Source organism: Perissodus microlepis, chromosome 1 (assembly GCF_051167445.1).
Source record: "Perissodus microlepis isolate ML-2025 ecotype Zambia chromosome 1, ASM5116744v1, whole genome shotgun sequence".
NCBI lineage: Eukaryota > Metazoa > Chordata > Actinopteri > Cichliformes > Cichlidae > Perissodus > Perissodus microlepis.
In genome coordinates, this window is record NC_140461.1 from 16,592,691 (window position 1) to 16,616,424 (window position 23,734).

The following is a 23,734-nucleotide window of genomic DNA, read 5'->3' on the forward strand; positions in this document are numbered from 1 at the left end:
TTCATGCATGTCCTTGCCATTGCACATTTTTGATTTCCCGAAATAATTACAATGTTTTTGACCAAAAGACTACACGTTCACCTCAAGTATGACCTCCATCCGGGTTTAATCGAGGAATAATTCATGAGATTTTGAATACAGTTGTGTTTTTAATTTGACTGAATTTTTGTTAGTAGGTTGTGAAACAATAAACAAAAAACCAAAATATTACATTTTCAAGCCTACTCTCACATTCTGTCACTTTTCTGTCAGAAAAAAACTGTTTTTATATCAGAGGAGTCTGATCATCAGCAGTAATAAGTCAATCTGCTACACTCCTGTGAGCATGCGTAACCGTAACATAATTAGAAAAAAAGACACTCTAGACTTGATAAACATGAGCCAAAAAGCATTATCTGAACTATTTTCAAATGCTTAAGACCATGAAAGAAATGTTTACATTTATATAAGAAATATAAAACACTTCTTTTTCCTTTTTCATATTTCCAAATCCCATTTGACAAAGTCACATGATTAGGTAATTATTTGTATTAATTATATATGATATAATCAATATTTATTAAATTAATATTTAATTTAATAAAAAGAACTAAAGATAAAATTAATTAAATGGTTACTGACAGTAATTACTAGCTCTACATTGACAAATGTGCCCTTGTTTCATATTGAAATGTTTGGTTATTGTATAGAATATTTTAATTTTTAATGTCACTTTGTACTTGGATTTGTTTGTCCTGTTGGACAGAAGCATCTGACTGCTATCACAACATGATGAGTCATTAATGGAATACTATATTGTATGACATGATGTGTTAGTGTAATGGGGTTAATTTAAATAGATTTCAGTGATTCTGATTCTAATAAGAAAAAAAATCATATTTCCTAAATGAACAGCTGAAGACATTTCTATACAAACAAGCCTTTAATTAATTTGTTGTTTTAGGTTGTCGTTTTATTGTGTTACATTATGTTTTTTTTTATTTCTGGTTTCATTGTGAAGCACTTTGTGATTTTTATCTGTGAAAGGTGCTGTATAAATACATTTTACTTACTCAATAGCAAAGATTGATGAAAAATGAAATTCTGCATGTTTGTCAGGATAGACATTTTTATAACTTGAGGAAACACTCGAATTGGACATGTGACATGTGACATGTGAGAGCAGGAAAGAGCTGTGGATTTATTAGTAACTGCTTTTTTTTCAGTACTAAAGCATATAAATTGAAAAGACACTTTCTGAGTCCATTCTAATGACTTCCTGAGAAGTTGTTCCTCAGCTGCCACCCTGTGAAATGCAAAAGATTTATAGGTTTGCTTTTGCTCAGTATTTAATTAGTTGAGGGAAATGACAGGTTCTCTGAAAAGCTAACTACTGTATGTGTTTGCAGGGGAAGCAAGGGACAAGTTACATTGGTAATAGGGCTCAGCTTTAGACTTCCCTGTCATTACTGGATTTATAGTCAATTTAGGCAGTAGGAGGTCTACTTACACCGAATCTTTGAAATTCTATCCCTCTATGGCTGCCTCTGACATACACATGAGGAAAAGCAAAAAATTTGAAATAATTCTTCCAGTGAGAACCCTTTAATTAGTGGTGTAGGCTGACCAATAACATTCAGTATTCTAAGCAGGAAAACTGCAACATAAAACATTAAAACAACTTATATTTATATATTATAAAGAAACAAACAAAGTAACAGAAAAAAAGATGACAGTAATGAAATCAAAGCATCTCTTAATAAATTCTATGAAGAGCCATCTGGGAAGCAGAAACATGATGGCATGATATTCTATGTCTTTCGAGGCACTGCCATAAAGTGATGCTGCAGTAACCAGTTGCTTAGGCGATAAAGATTTTCTTATAGCAGCACGACAATCTATGGTAGATGCACTCGATAAGAAAACATAGAAAAAAAATATCTGTGCAACATTATACATGTTAATTAAAAAATTAATTCAGACTCTTGGAATTTTGTGCCAAGATAATGATCTGTTGCAGATTTTTTTCATTAGGCCAATAAATGTGTGTTCTCTGTTCTGCTCAATAAAGCTAGCAACAAAGTTGTATGGAGTGTTTGTTTTCATGGGTGCTTCTAATACATTAAAATATTTGTCCCTTGGATAGACACAACAGAAGATGGATGATCTCTCTGTAATTCAGAAGTAATAATTTTGCAATTACAAAATAAAACATTTTTATTTCCTTTTTTAGAGTAAAACATAGACACATAAACCTCTTTGGTAGTCAAACAGTTCTTTAAGCTACAGTAGCTTGGCTCAGATGTTAGCAGTTCTCCTTTACCTTTCTTTTTTTTCTTTCCTTTCGGATTTTGCATTGACAGATGGTTCCTTTCTTCTTGAACGGGAATAAAAACATTGTTTTTCCTTTTTTTTTCTTTTTACAAAAAGAGCAATTCATATCAATGTCAAACATAGTCAATAAGGGTCTAAGGTTGTTTTGCTAGGAGTTGTGCTTTAGGTGCTTTAGACTATTTGCTTGTGTGATGCTCTTGCTTTACATATTTTTCATGTGACTAATATTAAAACTCAAACATTATTCATGTATTTTTTTAACTGTTGCAAAGAAACTGTATATTGTGGATATTGTGAACTTTCACTTATTGCCAACTTAGAAACTGTAAGAAACTGTCTGTGTTTGTCTATGTGTGTATTAACAACTGCAACCCTGCACCATGTTGTGTAACTTCTGAGTGAGAAAACTGGAACATTTTAGCATAAAATAAAATTCACTAGAAGATAAGGTCAGCGGTGATGTCAATTATAGGTAAATTAAAAATTAATAGTACCGAGGGCAGGGGCAGATGTGCCTGAGGCTGCTTCATAGCTTGCGCACAAGATACTGACATGTCTCCTATTAATTATGACACTTATCCATTCCATTAAAATGTCTAGAGAGCTACTAAGTGATGGGTATCTGGCAATTACTGAGTAATGATGGGAAATATTAGATGACATCCTCTTTACTGCTCCTGAAAAGACTTTCAACAGACGGCCACTCTCTAAGATGCGGCCGGGGGAATACCACTGAGATTCTACTCTGTCCTTTTTTTTTAACTCTTTGCAGAAATTTATTAACTCTGATACTTTATATTTACTAGTTTATTTTCAAGTGCTCTTATATTTTCCCGACCACAGGCACACATTGTGCCCATTTAAAGTCTAATGGTTTAGATTTTGGCATCAATTACATCTAATCATATCATGTCATTCTCTTTTAAAGAAGGTCCTTTCACAATAAAAGAAAAAAAGTTGCTCATATTAGAAAAGGTGCGGCATGTTACCTTTTACATGCAGCTCTCCACTGTGACATTTCATTAACACTATGATATGAAAAAAAAAAAACTTCAGTGCAGTATATGGCTCAATTACAAACAAATAAGTGGAAGGCTAAGTTGACTAAGGTGGTTCAAAGGAACTTTTCCCAAGAATCATGCCCTCTGAGTACATGTGACTATTCAAGTGTAGTTATTTTAAAAATATATGGTTCTATTGTTTCTGGGTTTGCAGGTAAAGAAGCTGAAATGTATCCTTCCAGCTTCCAAAAAGGCTAGAATGTCAGAAAAGGGTTCATTTTTGCCTTGTGCAGTTGTGATCCTTGTTACTGTGGTAGTCTTGAATATTGCTTATTGGCTTTTCAATTGGTCTTAGAGCAATATTTGCTAGCTCTTTTCTCATTAGTTTACAAACTGGTAAACTCTTGTTCTAACCTACTTCCAGGAAAGTTAGATGGCCAAAACATTTCTCCTCAGTCACCTTTGCAGGTCGAGATAAAAACAAATACACCAAAGTTGTAGTAATGTGAGATGCTGCATTATTATCTGACATTTTTTTTAAATACAAAAACACCTGAGAAAATAAAAATGTTTCCTTTTGCATAAATACAAACCAAAACCTTTTTCAATATGTGAACTAACCTACGAATTCAAAAGTGATAACTCGACTTCATATTCATATTGACACTTCGCTTTAAATTTGCAAGTGTAGCGTTAACTTATGTTTTAAAACTGACTGACTGAGGACTTTACGCAAAGGTTATAAACCTTCTTAATATGATACAGCATCACAGATGGAATTAAGATTGGATACAGTATTTATGACATAGAGAATATATTTTAGAAGAAAACCGAACACAAAGAGATGACAACAAAATGCATTTATGTGTAATTTCTTGTTGTTGTCATTGAGAGTGGAGAGTTCCAACTGGAACAGAGCCAATAGCAGTTCTTGTAACTGCCAGATTAAAAGCTCTACAAACTGTCTTATCAAATAGGATGCTTTTACAATTTCCATAAAATTCAATTACTAATAATTTTAATACATTTATATAGTTTTATATAGGATAGATTCCATCTATGGATAAGTTGCTTTCAGCTATTTAACCACACATATCACATGTATCCAAGTCATAGAGTGTGGAAAGTCTTTCACTGGTCTTTTTGAAGTGAGAGGTTAGATAATTTCAGCAGACTAACACTAAATCTGTGTGCATTTATCTTTCTCCTGTAGGGTGATGAAGTCCTGACAGTCATCAAAATGAAAGCACAGTGGCCAGCCTGGCAGCCACTTAACGTGTAAGTGATATGTCTTTAATTATGATGATGCCCATTGGTGGTTTTATAAGAAATGTAACAGGACATTATTTTATGCTTCATACCAGGACGTTTCAGTTATCATAATATAAATAAATAAATTAGGTAATTATCATGTCATGCATTCAAATATTCCTGAGGTTGTGAAATAAAACTCTTTTAGACAATAATACATAAAACTCAAAACATTTTTCACTTATAAATCGATAGACAAAATTCATAAATTGCCTGAAAACCCTAATTGATTGTATAAAATGAATAATACAAATAGTTAAACTTGCTTTTTAATACTGTTTAGGACTTAGATGTGTAAAGATGCATAAAGGCTTCTGAGCAAAAATAAACTGTCGAGGCTTGCGGTACTTATTTGTATCTTGGATCTGCAGTGTATCAATGACAGACCAAAAACAAATAAATCATACATTTATCAAACCCAATCCTGGCAATGTGATAATGTGATATGGGGCTATAATGTGTCAGAGCTGCTACACAGGAACAAGTTTAATCTAAGTTGACTAGGATCACTTCTGGAATTCGATGACTTTTGTTTGAAATCAATATATCTTAGATATATACTAGTATATCTCAAAAAAAAAAAAAAAAGTTTTGATGATTATGGCTTATAGGTCATGAAAAATAGAAATGCAGTATTTCAGATTATTAAAATTTTTAATTTTAAGTTACAGTGAATTATTTTTCAAACATTATGAATATGGTCTAATCAGTCTATTCTAGTACACACAGTCATCAACACCCTCCGCAAGGAGCTACAGACGGTCATTACTGAAAAAGGACTGGCTGGCAGAGTGCTTTATCGTAGTCTTGAGCCTCATTTCTTCATATTTTGCTTCCAAGGAGAAAGACTTTCTTGTAAGGCAACAACCAGGCTGGACCCAAGTTGCAGGCTGTGCAAACATGCCCCAGAGACTCTCGAGCACATAGCTGTAATATAAAAAATTCAATATGGGACACTATACAGTGAGAGGCACAACCAAGTTACTGGGATATCATAGAGGAACATTCATGCCACATGGAAGTTCCCAGCTCCTGATGGGAGATACTGCCAAAGGTGGTTAAGAACCCCAGAGCTAAGGTCCTGTGGGACTTCAAGGTCCAGACAGTCAAGCAGCTGCTGGCCAACAAATCAGACATTCAGATGGTTGACAAGGAGCAGAAGACCACAGTTGTGATTGATGTGGCAATCCCCTGGGACAGCAACATCAGAAAGAAAGAGCACAGAAAAAAACGGAGAAGTACCGAAGGCTGAAGGGATAACTTGAACAGATGTGGAATGGTGAAGTCCAAAGTGGTCCCAGTGGTAATAGGAGCGTTATGCGCTACAACCCCCAAGCTGAAAGAGTAGGTCCAGCAGCTTCTAGATACAACATCAGAGGTCTCTGTCCAGAAGAGTGCAGTCTTAGAAACAGCTAACATATTGCACAGAACTCTCAACCTCCCAGGCGTGGTCCTGAGGTTAAGGAACAAACACACATACTCACTATCTCTAATTGATGAAATTTCAAAATCTTAATCATCTTAGGTTCTTTAAATGCATTATTGATTGCAGTGCAGTTCTGATTTCCTACCAATATTTCAGGGATTTGTTGAGCCATTTCAAGCAAGAAGCCTTATCAGTAGAGTTTGTTCAGTACTGTGAAAAAATGACTCAGTTTTTCACCCAAGTTCACTAACACTAATTGGTAGTGCACTGGAGGCAGTGGAGCTGTTTTGTAAGACATTGGGGAATGTGCAAATTGAGTCTATATTTGAACTTTAAAGTAAAAAGTCACGTTTATATTTTGTTTTTTTTTTAAATCTTACAAATATTTTTAACTGCATTAAGACATAAAGAAATGGGATTAGCTTGAAGTAAAAAGATGGGAGGCAAGAAAAAGAGTCTATATTATTATCAGGGGTTACAACTGCTTTTGCTTTATCATCTGGCTTGAATGATACAGTGAGTTTTTGAAAGATTTTGCATGACTAAATCATTGTGTGAAGTTTTTAAGATGAAGTTATCATTTTAAAGTAGATCATCAGAGCTCGCTGATCAGGGAAAACCACCAGCGACACTAACTTACTGTTTGCACATTTATTTACCCCTATATTCATATGAGTCATTTACTTTCTCATTCATGTCAACAACAAGAACCTGTTTTAATCCGTTAGTATAGAAAAATGTCCTGTGTGTTGTTGTGTGTGTGTTGTTTCTTCAACCACAGAGCTAGAATAAGGGCAATGAGATTAATATCTGAATGGAAGAACACAGCCAGGAATAGAAGCAATGATATCCACAAGGGCTAATTAGCCTACCCTGCTCTGTATATGCAACCAATTAACTGTTTCACACAGTGATTATGAACAGCACATGTGAAAGTGCATTGGATCAATTATGTTGGTTGGAGGAGGAAAAAGGAAAGGACATTTTATGTAAATAATTACAAAGAATTGCCCTCACCATGGTCACGGTGCGTCAAAAGAGTTAAGTACACATTTCAGTCATGAAATTAGAAAATGCACCATGTAGTGTTTAAAAGAGTCTTATTAGGTTCGCATATGAAATTACATACAGTGTATGGATATTTAAGGCAGCAAAACATAAGGTTTGCTGGTACCTTTGTGTGTTAAAGGTACCAGCAAACCAGAGCAAATGTCTAAGGTGGTGTGTCTCAATGTTTGTGCTTCTTTAGGTGTATGAATGACTTTTCTGTGCAAAGTCTAAGTACAACCCCTAGACTAAACACAAACTAATATGCTTTTATTATAGATTCCTGCCAAAATAGATTTATGTGCTTTAATGCTAAAAAACAAATTGTCTTAAACTGAGCATTACTGAAACACCTCTTTTCAATCTGTCTAAGAAATGCTAGACAGATTGTCTAAGAATCGCTTCCCCAGATGTTCAGTTTGCTCTTTTGACTAGCTAGCATGATGAAAGTTGAGTTCTCTGAGTATTCCCCAAAGTTGCCATGTCTAACAAAGCTATTTTGCCAGCTGGATACGCCAGATCCTCTTCTGAAAATACCCAGCTAAGAGTATTTGAAAGGAGGTGCAGGATTTTTTTGACTGAGATGCTTTGTCTGCAATATTTGGAAGTAATGTGTTGCATTACTTTGATAGCAATATTGTTGTAGTACAGACATGAATACTCAGAGACCAATATTTGTGCATCCCATCTCCATTGGGATGCACAAATCTCCATTGGGATGCACAAATGAGATGCAACATTTGGTTGATGTAGTGTGGTTTGGTTGATGAGGTGTTGATGTAGTGTTTCTCAACACCTCTTCACTTTGATTGGACATTTTGGATGAAACATGACAACCACAAGAAGCACTGTTTTTTACCCAAAGTTCAAAATTTTCAACTCTTGACAGAGTAAATAAATAAATAAACCAACAAACTACGCAGTGCTCAAAGTGAAGAAGAAGCTCTGTGCCTCAGTATGCTGCAGGTGTTTCTTCGAGTCAACGCTCTGTTTACAAACATCTGAAAAATTATGTTTCTTAGGTTTCTCATTCTTATCTCCATAGTCCTTCCACTGTCATATCATTTTGCAGTCAGTACAGACTGGTACTTTTCTTGTTTAAAAGGCAATATTTTAAACCTGAACTCTCACCTAGTACAAATAACGCTGGCGATTGTATTAAAAGTCACTGATCCTGAAATAGTCCAGGTAAATGTCATGATCTATCTCAGCTTCCTGACTGTGAGCGTCTGAGGCAGTCTTAGTTACTGTCTCTCTATAAAATATTACAGAAATAGCGCTGTTGATTTCAGTAATAAGAAATGTAACATGTAATTAAAAGAACTATCATGTCAATATTGTTTTCCACTGTAGAAGAAAACTCTTATTTTCCTAAATATTGCAAAGCCTACTGTAACACCAGCATCAGTATGGATAGAGGTTTTGTGTTAAGATGCGCTAAAACAAACAGATCATTTTTCTTCTAAAATGCAATAAATCAGTTTTAGTGCACAAAGTGTTGCTTCTTACAATCTCAGTTTGAGCCTTTTCTAAAGGTTAGAAGAAGGTTACAACTTTATTTTCACAAACTACTAAAGACCACTTCTCAAACATAACTTCATTGACAGCGTTTGCTTATAAACACAACTGAAACACACACATTTTCAGTCCCAAATAGATGTCAGTAAAACATTTCAACACCAGTTTTCCAGTAGATTTTGTTGTGGGCGTTAACATAATAGATATTCCTGAAGGCTTCACACAGATTCTGATGAGTCACTCCTAAATCACATTTTTCACTACAATGTTGCGCTTTCAGTTTCTAACTAAACATCTTTTTATTAGTTTCACTGTTTCTATCTTTGGTCTGTAAAAGATAAATAAATAAATGGCAGCTTGACAGCTCCATGACACTTACACTGGCTTCTTATTGCCTCCCCACTCCCGCTAACCAGGACTATGGTGTTATTCTGTGAGTTTTATGTGAATAGCAGCTAAAAGCTTTAAGTACTTTATTATACAGTCCTGTGCAATGACTTGCTTCTAATTTTTAAAGTGCTCTTGAGCAATAGTTTTCCAGGCTTTCTGAAGGTCTTTCAGAATTTTACTTTGGACACTGGCTGCTTTTTCGCTCATATTCATTCCATTACCTGCCCATTTTAAAAGGATTTTTAGGTCATGCATACGAAAGGGGACATAACTCAAGCGATGAACCAGTGTTGTGTCTCACAACAGACAAGCTGTCAAAGAGCCCATTTTAAATTGGCACTTTAGGCACTTTATTCCGAGCAGCCTGTCACAAAAACACATCATTTGTTCCCATTTCTTGAGTTGGATCGACAATAAATGCCAGTGATAAAACAATTTGACAGGCATAAAATAGTATTATACCAAAGAGCTTATAGCCAGAAACCTTGGCATATCTCAGTATGGTGTACAGTGTGTCCTTAAAAAAATTAGGAAACCAAACAAGTGGAGGATGAAAAAAAAAAGTGGGAGGCATAAAATAAAATAATAATAACATAAAAAACAATTTGCAACAAAACAGCATCTGAAAGTCATGTCCCTAAGAAAACAGGAAAAAACCCAACAAGACCTGAGAGATGGAGCTCACCCTTCAGCTGAACTATAAATGATCACATTGAAATAGTGACTGTTAAGAAATCATTCGTAAGGAAGGGAAACGGAGAGAAAAAACTGAAAATCAGTAGCAACAAGTCTCGTGAAGTGATAAAAATTCTAAAATTTCCTTTCATCAATATGTACTGAGGGGGTCAGGAAAGAAGTACAACAGTACAGCAATCTGTAAAACACAGGTGAGGCTCTGTCATTGTTTTAGGCTGCATTTCAGCCAGTGGTGTTGGGGATCTTGTCAAAATTTTATAAACCCAGAAAAATATGATCAAATTTTAATTCACCATGGATAAAAAAAAAAAAAAAAATCATCGGTAATGGATTGGCCTCTTTAGAGTTTGAGCCTAAACATTATGGAAGCAGTGTGAGAGCATCAGCCCATTTTATGTTGTGTGCACAAAATGTGCACGTGATATGAAACAATAGCTTTACGTCGTATAATAGAATATAAAACAATTGCTAGCAATGCAATAAGAAGCAGTGGAAATCGATCAAAAGTAACTTTGTCAAGAAAAAACTTTGTTTTTCATTTGTTTCATTTGCATGCAGGAAACATTTCCTTTACCTTAAGTAAGTAGTTTATGTCTCCTTTACCAAGCATAACGAACGCACCGATTAACCGCCCACACAAGTCATTTTTGAAACTGTCATATTCAAGGGAATGACTGAATATATCCATGTAGCAACATTTTGACACCTACTAAAATTTATATCAACTCTCTTCTCCAAAAACACGCCTGCGCATATTTATAAACCAAAACATTTTGGAATTAGTAAAACATTTCACTGGGGTTATCTAGGGTGATTAATCCCCTGCCTTATTTGCAACCAGCCGTGTTCTGTCTCTTCTTTTCTGTCAATTACACCTGACTTTTTTGTGGAACCCAGGTGGCACTCTGAGATAAAGCGGAGACTTGCAGTACTCTCTGAACAGAGACCCGGGGGAGTTGAGTCAAGTTGTGTGTTCTCAGGGGATAACAGTTATTTCAGCTCCTCAGAGGCATCATTAGCAGAATGTGCAAGTGCAGGACAGAGTTGGCTGAAGTCATAGATTTATGTAGCCATGATGACAGGTGAAGAGGAATCACTGGCTAATTGTATCTCTTAGAAGAAGCTTCTCGCTCCTAATTATTCTTCTGTTATCTGGAAAAATTCTTGCAATTAGTTTAGCTGTCAATCATTGGTCAAGTAAGATGGTGCAAGTGTGTGAGTCTCCAGTGTTAGAACAGAGCAAATGTAGTGTGGAGATAGATGTGGTCTGACAATCTGAATCTATAAAAAATGTCAAAGAAATTTTTATCAGTTACTATGACTTTTAAGCTGTATATTTATCTTCTTATATGCTGCCTGTAAAATTCCACAATATTCCAATATTAGATAAGCTTTCCTTCTAGCTGAGCATAATATTGAGAGTGTTGTTTTTCTTATTTCTGCTTCAATTTATATTAACCTTTGTGAAAATATAATAATCTTGGACCAAGTTGCATGGCAAAATCCAATGTGCCAGGAACCAGAAGTACAAAATATTTATTTTCACATCACAGCTTGAATGTGCACACAACATTAAAGACACCTGATTCGGTTCAGCTAACTCTGGATATCTCTTTTGTGATTGATGGACTGATTAAACATTCCACAACCTCAGAAATCTCAGTAACCTGCAAACTTTTTCATTCATTTCTGGGACACTTGAGGGCAAAATTGAAAATGCATGGCCCTACAAACACATGAGGATACAGCAAATGCATTACTGGATTACGTTTTGTCCAGAACAGGTGCAGCTTACCCTAAGGTGTTATGAAGGAGACATCCATTGTGTGCCACAGCCTTTGGAGATTCCCACTTGTCAGTTGGGGTCTCCCTTACTCACAAAGTGGTTTGATGCACTCAGAACTCATACTCATGCTCTTCCTCAGGCGGGCTGCCCCCTCAGCAGAATTTTCAGTAGACCGGACACGTCACCTCATGTCCTTCCTGACGATGTTGGGGCCCAGTCCAGACTGGAATGTAGGTCTGTCTGCTGAGGACTTGTGTACAAAGGAGTGTGGTTGGGTGCAAAAGGTGGTCCAGGACCTAATCCCCTGGGATGCAGGCACTGATAGTGGGGTGTCATATGAGGTGGGTACAAATTTTATCAAATTAAATGTAATATGTTATTAATTTACCCTCAAACAATGGCACAGTAAAGTGTTTTTTTCTGTTTTTGCTCTAAGCGTGCTTGTGCTATGTAAAATGTTTTTAAATTTGTTGTGACATCAGCGGGTTCCTAAAGTGAAACATGAGGAACTAGCATTAATCTAATATATGGTGAGGAAAGCACTTATACCAATGTTTCTATGTTTGTTAAAATGTAAGATTGTACAATTTACTACTCAGATGTTACTAAACATTGTATGTGAATATCAAAACTTGTTAACATAATAGCTTATTAATTTAATTAGTTAAGTTGTCTTAATGCATGCTCAATAAGCAGTTAAGGTTTGACTTAACTAATTTTAAATAAAACCTTCTGAAAATGATGCAACAAAAACATTAGTGTCCCTCACTCAAATAAGGTTACAACCCCACATTCCCTGGGCAATCGCAGCCTTTTGCAAGCTGTTGTTCGCTCTGCCTTTTAGCCCCTGGATAACCTTCCTCGCTCTCATCACCAGCTGAGACTTCCCTTCACACTCACATTTTGACCTTGTCATTATACCAACCTCTTCATCTGCCTGTCTGCCCACATTCACAATCACTCCCTCTCTCACATCATACCGCCAGGCTGCAACAATTCAAGTGTCATCGCCCATCCAATTCTCCTCTAAAAGCCTTGAGCAATGTCCCTCCTTCAGCCCTCACTCTCAGGTGCTGCATGCTCAATATCTCCTGTCAGCACCAAGAGATTAGGCTTACAGTTTGACCAAATTTTGTGACTAAACATGTATGAAACTTTTGGCTGATGTATTAGAGCTCATACAGTTCACCCACTGAACTGTAGCCTCTTGTTTATTTTGGCCAGCCTATTGGTTAATTTGACCTTTTCTCTTCCTCTGTTTTTTACTGTACAAATATACAAAATTGTATTCAGCAGTGGATTTTAAAATATGTGAAATTACCACTTGTGAGAGGAACACCTTGTTCCTCTCACAAGTGGACCTAGAAGAACCGAAAGAAGTATGTAGGCTAAGAAATATAAAAGGCAATTGTGGCATTAGCACAGTGAGCCTCAACAATTGTTCTTCTTTAATGCTGGTTGAGGGAAGTCTGAATCCACAGTTTTTGGCTTTTGTTTGACATTTATTTTAACATAATGTAATTACTGCAGATCTCTGCCTCAAATAAATGTCAGTAAATCTGCATGTGAATAACACAAAAAAAGTTCCTTCTTGGAACTGTGTGTATTGGAGCAATGTTAAACACAAATGTTCATTTTGTCTTTAGGATCTAAGTAATGCAGTGCACTCTTAAGTTTACTCTATCCAAATGCATCATTTTCAGCGCAATGAAAAGGCTCCACTGTTCTAATCTCCATTATTTAAATATTGCCAAAATAAAATAAAATAAGAATTGAGATATAAAACTATGTGTAGTTGAGAATAAGGAATGACCATATCAGTAGTGCTAAAGCTTTTTAAGAAGTCTGTTGTTGCTATTCTGCGAGGATGAGACGTTGCATCTTTGTTACAAAGTTGTTAAACGCACAGGTCTGTAACAGAGTATCAAGTCTCTTTTACTTTTACAGTAACGGTTGATTAATGACCACTGTTCACCTTTTTGCTTATCCTTCCCTCTCTGACAAACAAAAACAGCTCTGCTCTTTCTCTATTTTTCTTTTGGGTGGCCTCAGTGGGGGTTGAAGGATGAGCTGGTCTTCTGCCTCCAGACTGCCTCTGGCGGTGGTGCTTCTATCAGCCCCCTGCTGGCAGACCTTTACTGTTGACTAAGAGTAGCTCCCATATAAACTACACTGCTCGTTCACAGCTGCTCTCTGACTTTGAAACTTGTCCTTTGTTCAACTTGCATTTTGTGTAACTTTTGTGACTTTGCGCTCACTGTCCTTAATGTGAAAATGTATTTTTCAAAGAAGTCTTGTCAGAGTGTTATTTTTAAAATCCTAAAGCTCCACTTTCTTGTGGCTCATGTATTTTTTCCCCCTTTTTCCTTCTTTGTCTGTGGTTCTTTTAGTCTCCCAACAAGCCTAGTGTGCCCCAGGAAAAAATCCGTCCCTTAACCAGTCTGGATCATCCACAAAGCCCTTTTTATGATCCTGAGGGGGGTGCTATTACCCCTGTGGCGAGGGTGATGGTGGAACGCATTGCCAGAAAGGTTTGTCTGTTTTCCTAACAGTCAAGTCTTGGTTGTGTCTTTGATGGAATAGTGATATAATGCACCCAATTTCATTATGACAGGCATACACTGACCTCTAAAGGTAAACATTTAGTCATTATACAGTGTTTACAGTTGATCATTCTATTTTTTATAGATTACCACACTTCGTATTTTAGTTGTGAAAAGTGTTTCAGTTTGGTGATCTGAAGAAAGCTCCATTACAGCACAATAAAACTAATCAATCCAGTGATTCCTTTATGAAGGGGGAGAGAGGGGTTTCCTCCCTAAACATGAAGAAAAAAGCTTAGGGAGCATTTTTTATTCACTTCCTGTATTCTGTTATTCAGTACAGTGAAAAAAATGTGTATATTTAAACCACTTATGAACAAATTAGTGGTTCAGTTTAATATTTTATTAAAAAAATTTAAATTATTTTCTCTTATAATGATATCAGTAGTAGCAATATGTGCAGCAGTAGTATTGTGATGTTCAGTACAGCTTGTGAAGGAAGTGCAGCATAAACATTTAGTTAATTAAACCATTTAATGCAGGTATTTAAATTAGTTTTCTACAAGATATTAAGCTTTTTCAATTATGAGGAGTGATGAAACATTATCGCTGTAAGAGGGCTCAAAGGTTAGCAGTCCTTCAGTGGCATCTAGAGGCAGCTGTGGGTATTTTTTATGCATGATTCTGTGTTGACATCCACAAATTATGAAATGCATTCCTGTACTCTATAGTCATTATCTATATTGTTTGCCTACCACAACTAGGATCATTTTAAATGTATGGTGACCTTTTGCTTACCTGTGTGCTTCTGCTTGTTCTGATAGCCCTAGGAGGTGAATAGAAGGACTGAACAAGAATAAACAGAAACCCAGAGCAACACTCCACACAGCGGTGGACTATTGTAGTAATATAAATGTCTGTCTTGTGTTCACAGGGTGAACAGTGCAACATTGTCCCAGACAATGTGGATGACATTGTAGCAGATATTGCCCAGGAGGAGAAAGAGGAAGGTCTGCATCCTGTTCCATTTTCTCTTTTTCACGCACACAAGATTAAAAGCACACTTAACAATGGTAGGCTATTATAGAACGCCTATTCCCCTTTCTATCCTGCAGATGATACTCCTGAGACATGTATCTACTCAAACTGGTCTCCATGGTCTGCCTGCAGCTCGGCCACTTGTGAAAAGGGCAAACGAATGAGGCAGAGGATGCTGAAGGCACAGTTGGACCTCAGTGTTCCCTGCCCACACACTCAGGATTTTGAGCCTTGCATGGGGCCTGGATGTAGTGATGAGGGTGGGTATTTATCTAAAAAAAACTAATTGCACTGGGTTGGCCAGAAAAAAGTAGAAGACTGCTTTGAAGATGGAGAAACAGTGTAATTGATTAAGATTCCTCCACAGATTCCCCATCCACTGAGCACCTTTACGAGCATTTTTAATATCTGTGATAATTATTGTACCCATTAATGTCTTGAAAAAGTTATGGCATGTTTTGAAATGCTTCTTTTGTTTGTTATTCATAAAATACCCGAGGTAGCACTCTACAGCAGCAGGAACGTGAGAGTAGAAAGACAGGTGAAGAGAACACTTTGTTTCGAAGAGGCCATTAAGCATATTTATTTATAAGAGACATTTGGCTGTAAATTGTACTCTGTGTTCTGGAGGTACTTGCACTGCCTCAGGGCTGGGTTAGACTTGTTTTATGTTTTCAGACTTCACCTAGCCATTAGTTTGTCATTTATTACACTTGGAGAAAAGGTGTTGGTGCTCTGTATTTTGAGATGACTCGTGACACGTATGAATAAATAATGTGAGGAATTCAGCTGTCCATTAAGACTGCGCCCACATTTAAAACAGGCATGATGCCTACATTCAAGCCATTTTTATTTTCCTGTTCTCTGTCAAATCCTTCACTTTTAACAACAAATGACTACGAACAAAAAAAACGGTAAAAAGGCCAATTTTTTATTTATATGTGGCACGGGCAATATCAGTGAGTCTGCACTAACATCATTCTTACTTTTTTGTATTTGTGTTTCTGGTACAATCAAACTTATGATGATAAAAAGAAAGTAAGAATGATTAGAGCATTCGTATTATTAATAATAGTAATATCACTTAACATTGTGAATGATACAATAGTGTTATTCCACTTTGAAATTTATTTTTAATAATTACCATAAATTTGAAAGCAACTTTTTTCCATAGTCATATTGGCTTTGTCAAAGTTGCTAATGAGATCAAGATCTGTAGATATTATATAAAGAAACTCAGCTATTCCCTTATGAGCAACCACTTGGCAACAGAGGGGAGAAAAAAAATCCCTTTTAACTATAACAGACCTCCAGGAGAACCAGACTCAGGGATACAGGCCATCTGCCTCAACAGACAGCAGAGAGATAAAAGATTAACAGTATGGAACAACAAACAATATTATAGTTAACATAGGAATTATATATGAAAACAGAAATACAGAAAAGCAAATCACAACTGCGTCATTCAGTGAGATTTGATTATAAGCCAAATCATTCTGTGTAAATAATTTGCAAGGGCACCACACTTATACTGTCCAAGAATATTTAACACAATTAACATTTTATATGCAGTTTCATTAAATACAATGCAATTTGTGATTATGTGCAGTCAAAATTCATAATTCTTTCTGTTGCCAAAATCATCCGGCCTTTGTTGGACTCATTGGCTGCTTCATCTTTCTCCTTTTACTCTCAAGATGCTTCCACTTGTATGATGTCAGAGTGGATAACCTGGTCTCCATGTAGTGTGTCCTGCGGTGCAGGGACACGTTCCAGGGAGCGTTATGTTAAACAGTTCCCCGATGATGGCTCAATCTGCACTTTGCCCACAGAGGAGACTGAAAACTGTGTGGTAAATGAGGAATGCTGTGAGTTTTTGCTTTCATTTTCCGTTTATCAAACTTTCATATCAACACATTACTTCTCAACTGTAAGTAACACCGAATTTTCTGTACCGTGCACTTTCCTCTTGGTCTTAGCTCCCAGTAGTTGCCTAGTCACAGAATGGGGTGAATGGGATGTCTGCAGTGCCACTTGTGGTCTTGGCATGAAGAGGAGAGAGCGAATGGTGAAGATGCCGCCTGCAGATGGCTCCATTTGTGGGGCAGAGGTTCTAGAAGTGGAGAAGTGTATGATGCCAGAATGTCGTGAGTAGCATCATTTTCAATCCACAACTATCCTAAAACCTCCTACGGTGAAAATCTGGTGAAAATTGCCCCATTAACACTATCTACACCAATCACAATATATTTCAGCAGTCAGTGTTTTCACATTATGTAAAGTGTTAAAACTATTTTTTGATATAACCAAATGGATTTCCTGTAGTTATTGCCTGAATTTCTGTCATTTGAAATTAATTTTTTCCCCTTGTTCCCTCATGACAAACTTTCTAGTGCCTTCATTCCAAGTTTCAATTATACGTTTTGATTGCATTTAAAATAAAACATTTGTTACAACTTTCCAAAAAAGTCAGGATGCTGTATAAAAATGTAAATAACATCTGAATACAATAATGATAAAATAATTAATACACTGTATTTACTTGCTGCAATATTTTTAAGTGTCAAATGTTAAAACTAAGAAATTTGAACATTTTTTGTAAAAAAAAAATACATAGATTATACAGTGCGTAACAAGTTCATTAGACCATCATCCAATGGTTTATGCCATAGCTGTGCTAAATTAACAGTATTCGTACTTTTTATGTCTCTCTAATAGCTACTTCACCAGGTGTTTAACTACAAAGTATTTAATAGAAATAAAGCAGAAATAAAGCAGAAAAAAATAGTCAAACATTATTATATTTTTTGTAACCTTTGTTGATATCAGTTTGAGCATATCATCACCTGTGCTGAATAATATAATTAAATAATTCAGAGGATCCAACGAGATATCAGAATAAAATGTACACAGCTAAAAATGAAAACAGCTATGACATTAAGAACTTTGGCAGCACGACATTTAAAAGACAATTCTGTAGTGTAAATCACTATATCACAGCATGGAGTCAGGCATACTTGCCAAGATGCTGGTTTAGTTCATTACAGATAAGGTCAAAACCCATAAAAAATGGTGCTAAACTGGGCTGTCTACAGTCCAGGCCGTCCACTTTTACAAAAAAAAAAAAAAAAAAAATAGCCTATGGCAGATAGAGAGAGAGTGAGGAAGAACAGAACAGGATTACAGCTATGAGTTTCCTTACTTCCCAAATTCAATACAGTGTTATTAAAAGAAGTGGTAATACAACACAGTGCTGGAATAAAATTCAAACATATATATATATATATATATGTTTGAATAAGACAAATTTCTCAGTCTTAACATTTCATAAGTTGACTTGGTATTATTTCACTTTGTACTATTCTGCATTGCTTTATTATTATTATTTTTTGATTTACACTTTACACAATGCACCAATTCATTTGGAAACCAGGTTGTAGAATATGTTTGATATTGCATTCATCTAAGCAAATGAGAAAAAGTACGTGTTTTTCTTTGGCTTAGATACAATTCCCTGCTTGCTGACTCCGTGGTCTGACTGGAGTGATTGCAGTGTAACTTGTGGGAAGGGTTTGAGGACACGGCAGCGTATGCTCAAGTCGCCTGTGGAACTGGGAGAGTGTACAGAAGAATTAGAACAGGTTGAGAAGTGCATGCTACCAGAGTGTCGTAAGTAATGAAATTAACCAAGCACTGAACATGTTCATCTCTAATTTATTAATTTATGTAATTTATCATCTAATACTTGTTATGAAAACTTGCGTCTTCATGTGAACATTTACATTCATAAGGGGACTTCTCTCACAGTAAGAAAGGGTAGATAAACAGAGTTGGTCTTTATCTTGTGTATTCTAAGTTTCTTGTTTATTCTCATTGCGTTGATGTATATTGATATAGATGTGAGTAGCAACATGCCTAACCCTTCCTGAACCTGTCTGAACATGAAAAAAGCAAAAAGTCTGCTTGTCACGCTTTTGAGAGTTCTTGAGATCTATTTCAACAAATGAAATAAGATTAGACTGAACTTTCTGCATGAATGGACCACTGAAATGTCTGTCTTGTTATATGGTAATTATCATGGATTCTCTTACATAATGACTCAGAGTATTGGATTCTGTCAAGGCATATCTTGAATCTTCACAGGGATAGAACATTTTCTCCAAGACAGTGATCCAAATGTTAACTAAAATTTGATACAGAAATTAAAACTAATGTCCTTCATTACTTTTGTGTCATCGTGTGATTTATTGTACGGTTACTCATTATTAAGGCTTTTTTTTTCATATTTCTTCTTAGCCATAGACTGTGTCATGTCAGAGTGGAGCGAGTGGTCAGAGTGTAATAAGTCCTGTGGGAAAGGTCATACAATCCGAACACGCATGGTGATGCTTGAGCCTCAGTTTGGTGGAGATCCTTGTCCCGAAGCAATCCAGCGGAAAAAGTGCAAAATCAGGAAGTGCAACCGAGGACAAGGCAACAGTGATGAGAAGAAACGTCGCAAGGAACAGCGTGAAAAGAGGAGGAGCAAACAGGGCAGAGCTGAAGGCAACTCCGAGCATCCAGGTTGGTATCCACCATCCTTTTTGCTGATTCAGGACTACAACACTTACAATGTACCTCTTTTTTTCTAATTTTTCTTACTCTTAGGGTGTAGAATGAGACCATGGTCAAGTTGGACAGAATGTACAAAGATTTGCGGCGGAGGAATTCAAGAACGCCTCATGACAGTAAAGCAGAAGTTTAAGACTGCCCAGCTGTCCAGCTGCAAGGACAGGAAGGAGATCAGAGCTTGTAATGTTCACCCCTGCTAGGAAGGAGTAGGGGAGCAGTGGGTGGTGGGGATGGGAGGATGAGTGGACTGGGAAGAGTACAGGGCACACTGTTGCACAATGATCCAATGCACTCTGTTTAGGGCTGAAATGACACATTCTTGAATCCGTATAGGTTAAATCCAGACATCAGGTCAGCTGTCGTTAACAGAAGAAAAAAAGTCAAACATTTCTCTGTAAGTCTGGATTTAAACTTTAAAGCTGATTCTTTTGTGCTTTCAAACTAGCTCTGACATGACTCTTTTGCAACATTACTGTAAACTTGTTGTGGTATATTATATCTTGAAAAATATAATTATGAACTATAAATTGTTTTCATAAAAAGAAGAACTGTTATATCTTGTGGTATCCTTAAGTAGTACAGTATATTCCAGACTTTAAAGCACAGGTGCCCAGCCATTCCAGTGTTTTATATGCCTTCAGTTGTTCAGTTGTTTCTAGGGAACAAAAAGCCCAGTTGACTTTATACCCGGCTATGTCGTTGTACATGTAGATGCACCACAGCTGACATCTATATGGTTTGGAGCATTATTAGAAAATGTATTATTTTTTTGCAGTGGAATTTTTTGATAAGAATGTGTCCCAAGATTCTTACCAAAGTCTTGTGTAGATGTTTTCTAGATGTATTTCCCTCATTTTGTTTATCTCTGTTCCTCTAACATATTAATATTTTGGAATAATATCACGTTTACAATAAAAGTAAATGTGACAGCTTGTCAAATTGATCTGTGTTTTTATTCTGGGGATTAACAGGCACAGTAACATGGACGGTTATATACCCTTGTGCTACCACTAGATGGGGACAACAAGCCTAAAACCTTTAGGTCATTTCTGAGGCTGGTGCTTTATCTGCCTGTTGTGCCTCGCTCTCTCTATAGAATAGCCACAAGGGGGCAATGTAATGAAGATAATTTCATACTAAGAGAAGGATATTTTATTCATTTCTGAATGTTGATTTGGTTTGCAAATAATACTTGAAATTTCCTGAAACTGATTGGGATAATTTGCTGCTTATTATATATAAGCAGCAAACGGTACGACCTCTATTCAAAAGCCTATCAACAAAATCGTTTTACAGGAGTGTTCTGGTAGACAGAAACTGGGGAGCATTCAGGAGCATTTGTTAGCTACACAGAGGGTCTGCTCTCACTTTAAAGGATCATAGCAGTTGGAGAGCGCTGAGTTTTTATGGACGTGCTTGCTGAGATCTTAAAAGAATCTGCCCCCCTATCATGTAATAGGTGGGGGGAGGGGATGGTGTTAGGCCTTCCTCACTGTGTGGAACTCTGGGGACAAGGGTGAAAAATTCAATACACACACATCATAATGTCATTCCTGTTTCCATGCCAACACAACCACACATGGGGGAAGCCTACACACTGCACAGGCGATGGAAACATGGTGGGGGAATTATTACAGGCGTGACTGAGATGTTAAAACAATAAATGCTGTGGAAGCTATAATGAGAAGTGCATGGGATCTTAAAAAGATGCATTTGCAAGGAATGTGTGTTTATATTTGTTTGTAATCTGAACCCCTAGAAACCCTTGTAAACATTATCTACTTTCTAGTTCTAGTGGAGAGCCAGCTGCTGATTTTTTTTAGCCCACCTTAAACTCTTATAACAGACTGAAAATTATCTCAAAGATGCAAGTGAACTTTACACGTCTCTGATATTGTAATGAGTGTCCTCCGTCTATGGACAAATTTATAAATATTTATATTCACGGGACAGTGCCCACTACAAAAATAATATCTTAACTCTCAGCCCTCTTCCTCATTTTGTATGCTTCTGACTCCAACTGAGAAAAGAAATTAGGTCCAGCTGTTGTTGGGATAGACACACATATCTGCCATGCGGGTTAGGCTGACATCATCTTAAGTGATACAAGCTTTTTTAGCCTCAAATGTTAGCCTGCTGCAAAAACAGTCCTACTTTCAGAAGTTCTGCATGCATGGAATGGCATGGAATTTTTTGCATGGCACGGTATAAATTCCATTGTAGTTAAGTTATTTAAGTTTTGGTGTCATAAATCACCCAGAAAAGCACTCTTTTTACCACTAAACATCAGTTTCTCCATTTTTAAAAATGGTGTTCCCTACAAATCTTCCATAAATTCTTAAGATACTTGTAAGAAGCACAGGTACTTTGATAAAGAAATAATTCAGTTTTGGATGTGAATATACATCTGGTCATAGAACTGAAACGCTTCTACAGCCATGTTAATGCGCTGTGAAACAGTTCTTAGGCAAGGTTATTTCTTTGAGGTGAGTGCTAACTGTAACATGCAAGCCCAGGCTAACGTCTGTGTAACATGTTGTATTTAGCACACACAGCATGTTGGCAGGACATTATCTGTTAACACTAAGCAGGATCTACTGCTGAGGCTTCTGGAAGCATTTATTTCCTCATAAAAATGGTATTGGACTGTAGTGAGAAGAACTGTTGAGGATTACCAAAGTCATAATTATCTATATAATATTTATAGACATTTATCCAGGCTTCTGAAATAATGGTCCATTCTAGTTTAGAGAACCCTACATTACATTAAGCAGCTAGTTAGAAACCAGTATAATATGATCTTCTAATATTTCTGACTGGTTTCTGAACATTTTTGTTGGTATAGAATTGAGGCTAAGATTGTGAAAAAAGGCTCTTGGCTATTAAATTCTTCTAAAAAAGGTACAAGGTTTGAGTTCCTTTTATATTGTCCTCTTAAGCAATTCCTCAGTCTGGAGAGGAAGACAGAGGAAATACAGGATTTCATAAACTAATAAGCCTCAGAGGGAAAATCAATAAGGTTGCGAGCCCTGCAAAGGCTGGTTTCCTCAAATTTATAGACTAGGACAACAATCAGTGTCCTGCGCTGCGAAAGTTCAGTTTATATTAGAAAATGTTTAGCATATTTAATTAAATCAACAGTTATAGTGAGTGAGTGAGGCAGTGAGGCAGAGCTTTGTGAAGTCTGAAGCCTCAGGCTGCAGCTATTTCCTCAAGGGTATGAATGCATATTTATTTCAAAGCATAAATGGCAGTTCTGCTTATTGTTCTGCTTTTCTCCCGCTATAATTTGCAGTCACACCTTTGTAATGTTGGTAGCAACTAGAAGGGCCTTTTACACTAATATCAAAATTTGATTTCACTGTCATGTTAATTTCCTGTTGTTGGGGAAACATGTTTTTCTGGGCTTCACAACCTAAAATTTAGTGGCACTCCAAAGCAAGACTATAAAAGCTTCAAATTGTCTCAGAATGTTTTTGTTTTATTTTTAGCTTTGAAGAGTGATAACACATGAATACCAGGGCAGTAAAATAATGTTGCACATACTAAATAGGTATTATAAGGCCTATATTACATAGTAATAGTAGGCCTTTTATAAAAAATTGTATTTTGCTTGACATAATCTCTGTTAGCCTGAGGTGAACTGCATGACTTCCCTTTTTCTTGGATTATTAGGAATCCTGTACTTAGTGAGTATTGCCCATTACAAATCGCTATGTGTATACATATAATGAGCTGAAACTACAAAGCGTGTTTTTGTGTTGATGAATAAAAAGTGTGGGTAAGTTTGCCTTTTTAAAAATAGTTTTAAGAAATTCAACCCTATGACCTTAAATTAGATATGTGAGTAAAACAACCCAAAAGCATTGGACTGCCAGAATTCAGAATCTTGGAGCGTAGGAGGAACACTTAAATTATCATATGTTCTTTAAAGGGACAAATTACTCATTTCTTAACACTTTTCATGCCATTAAAATGATATTTCACCAGCAATGAGAAAGACAACTGCAAACTATAAGCAAAATTCTATCTGTCACTAAAGAAGTTCAGCATG

General features: G+C 36.4%; 1 protein-coding gene across 1 annotated transcript in view; it reads left to right on the top strand.

Annotated features, from left to right (window-relative positions):
• spon1a (spondin 1a) overlaps window positions 1-20,619 on the top strand; it is a 58,911-nt gene extending 38,292 nt beyond the window's left edge. The window contains exons 7-16 of the mRNA XM_084932250.1: window positions 4,528-4,592; window positions 11,628-11,829; window positions 13,879-14,019; window positions 14,966-15,041; window positions 15,147-15,329; window positions 16,767-16,937; window positions 17,049-17,216; window positions 18,574-18,738; window positions 19,366-19,632; window positions 19,717-20,619. Of these exons, the coding sequence (XP_084788376.1) occupies window positions 4,528-4,592; window positions 11,628-11,829; window positions 13,879-14,019; window positions 14,966-15,041; window positions 15,147-15,329; window positions 16,767-16,937; window positions 17,049-17,216; window positions 18,574-18,738; window positions 19,366-19,632; window positions 19,717-19,880 (1,602 nt within the window). The 3' untranslated portion in view covers window positions 19,881-20,619. The remainder of the gene's footprint in view (window positions 1-4,527; window positions 4,593-11,627; window positions 11,830-13,878; window positions 14,020-14,965; window positions 15,042-15,146; window positions 15,330-16,766; window positions 16,938-17,048; window positions 17,217-18,573; window positions 18,739-19,365; window positions 19,633-19,716) is intronic.
• The last annotated feature ends 3,115 nt before the right edge of the window (window positions 20,620-23,734 follow it).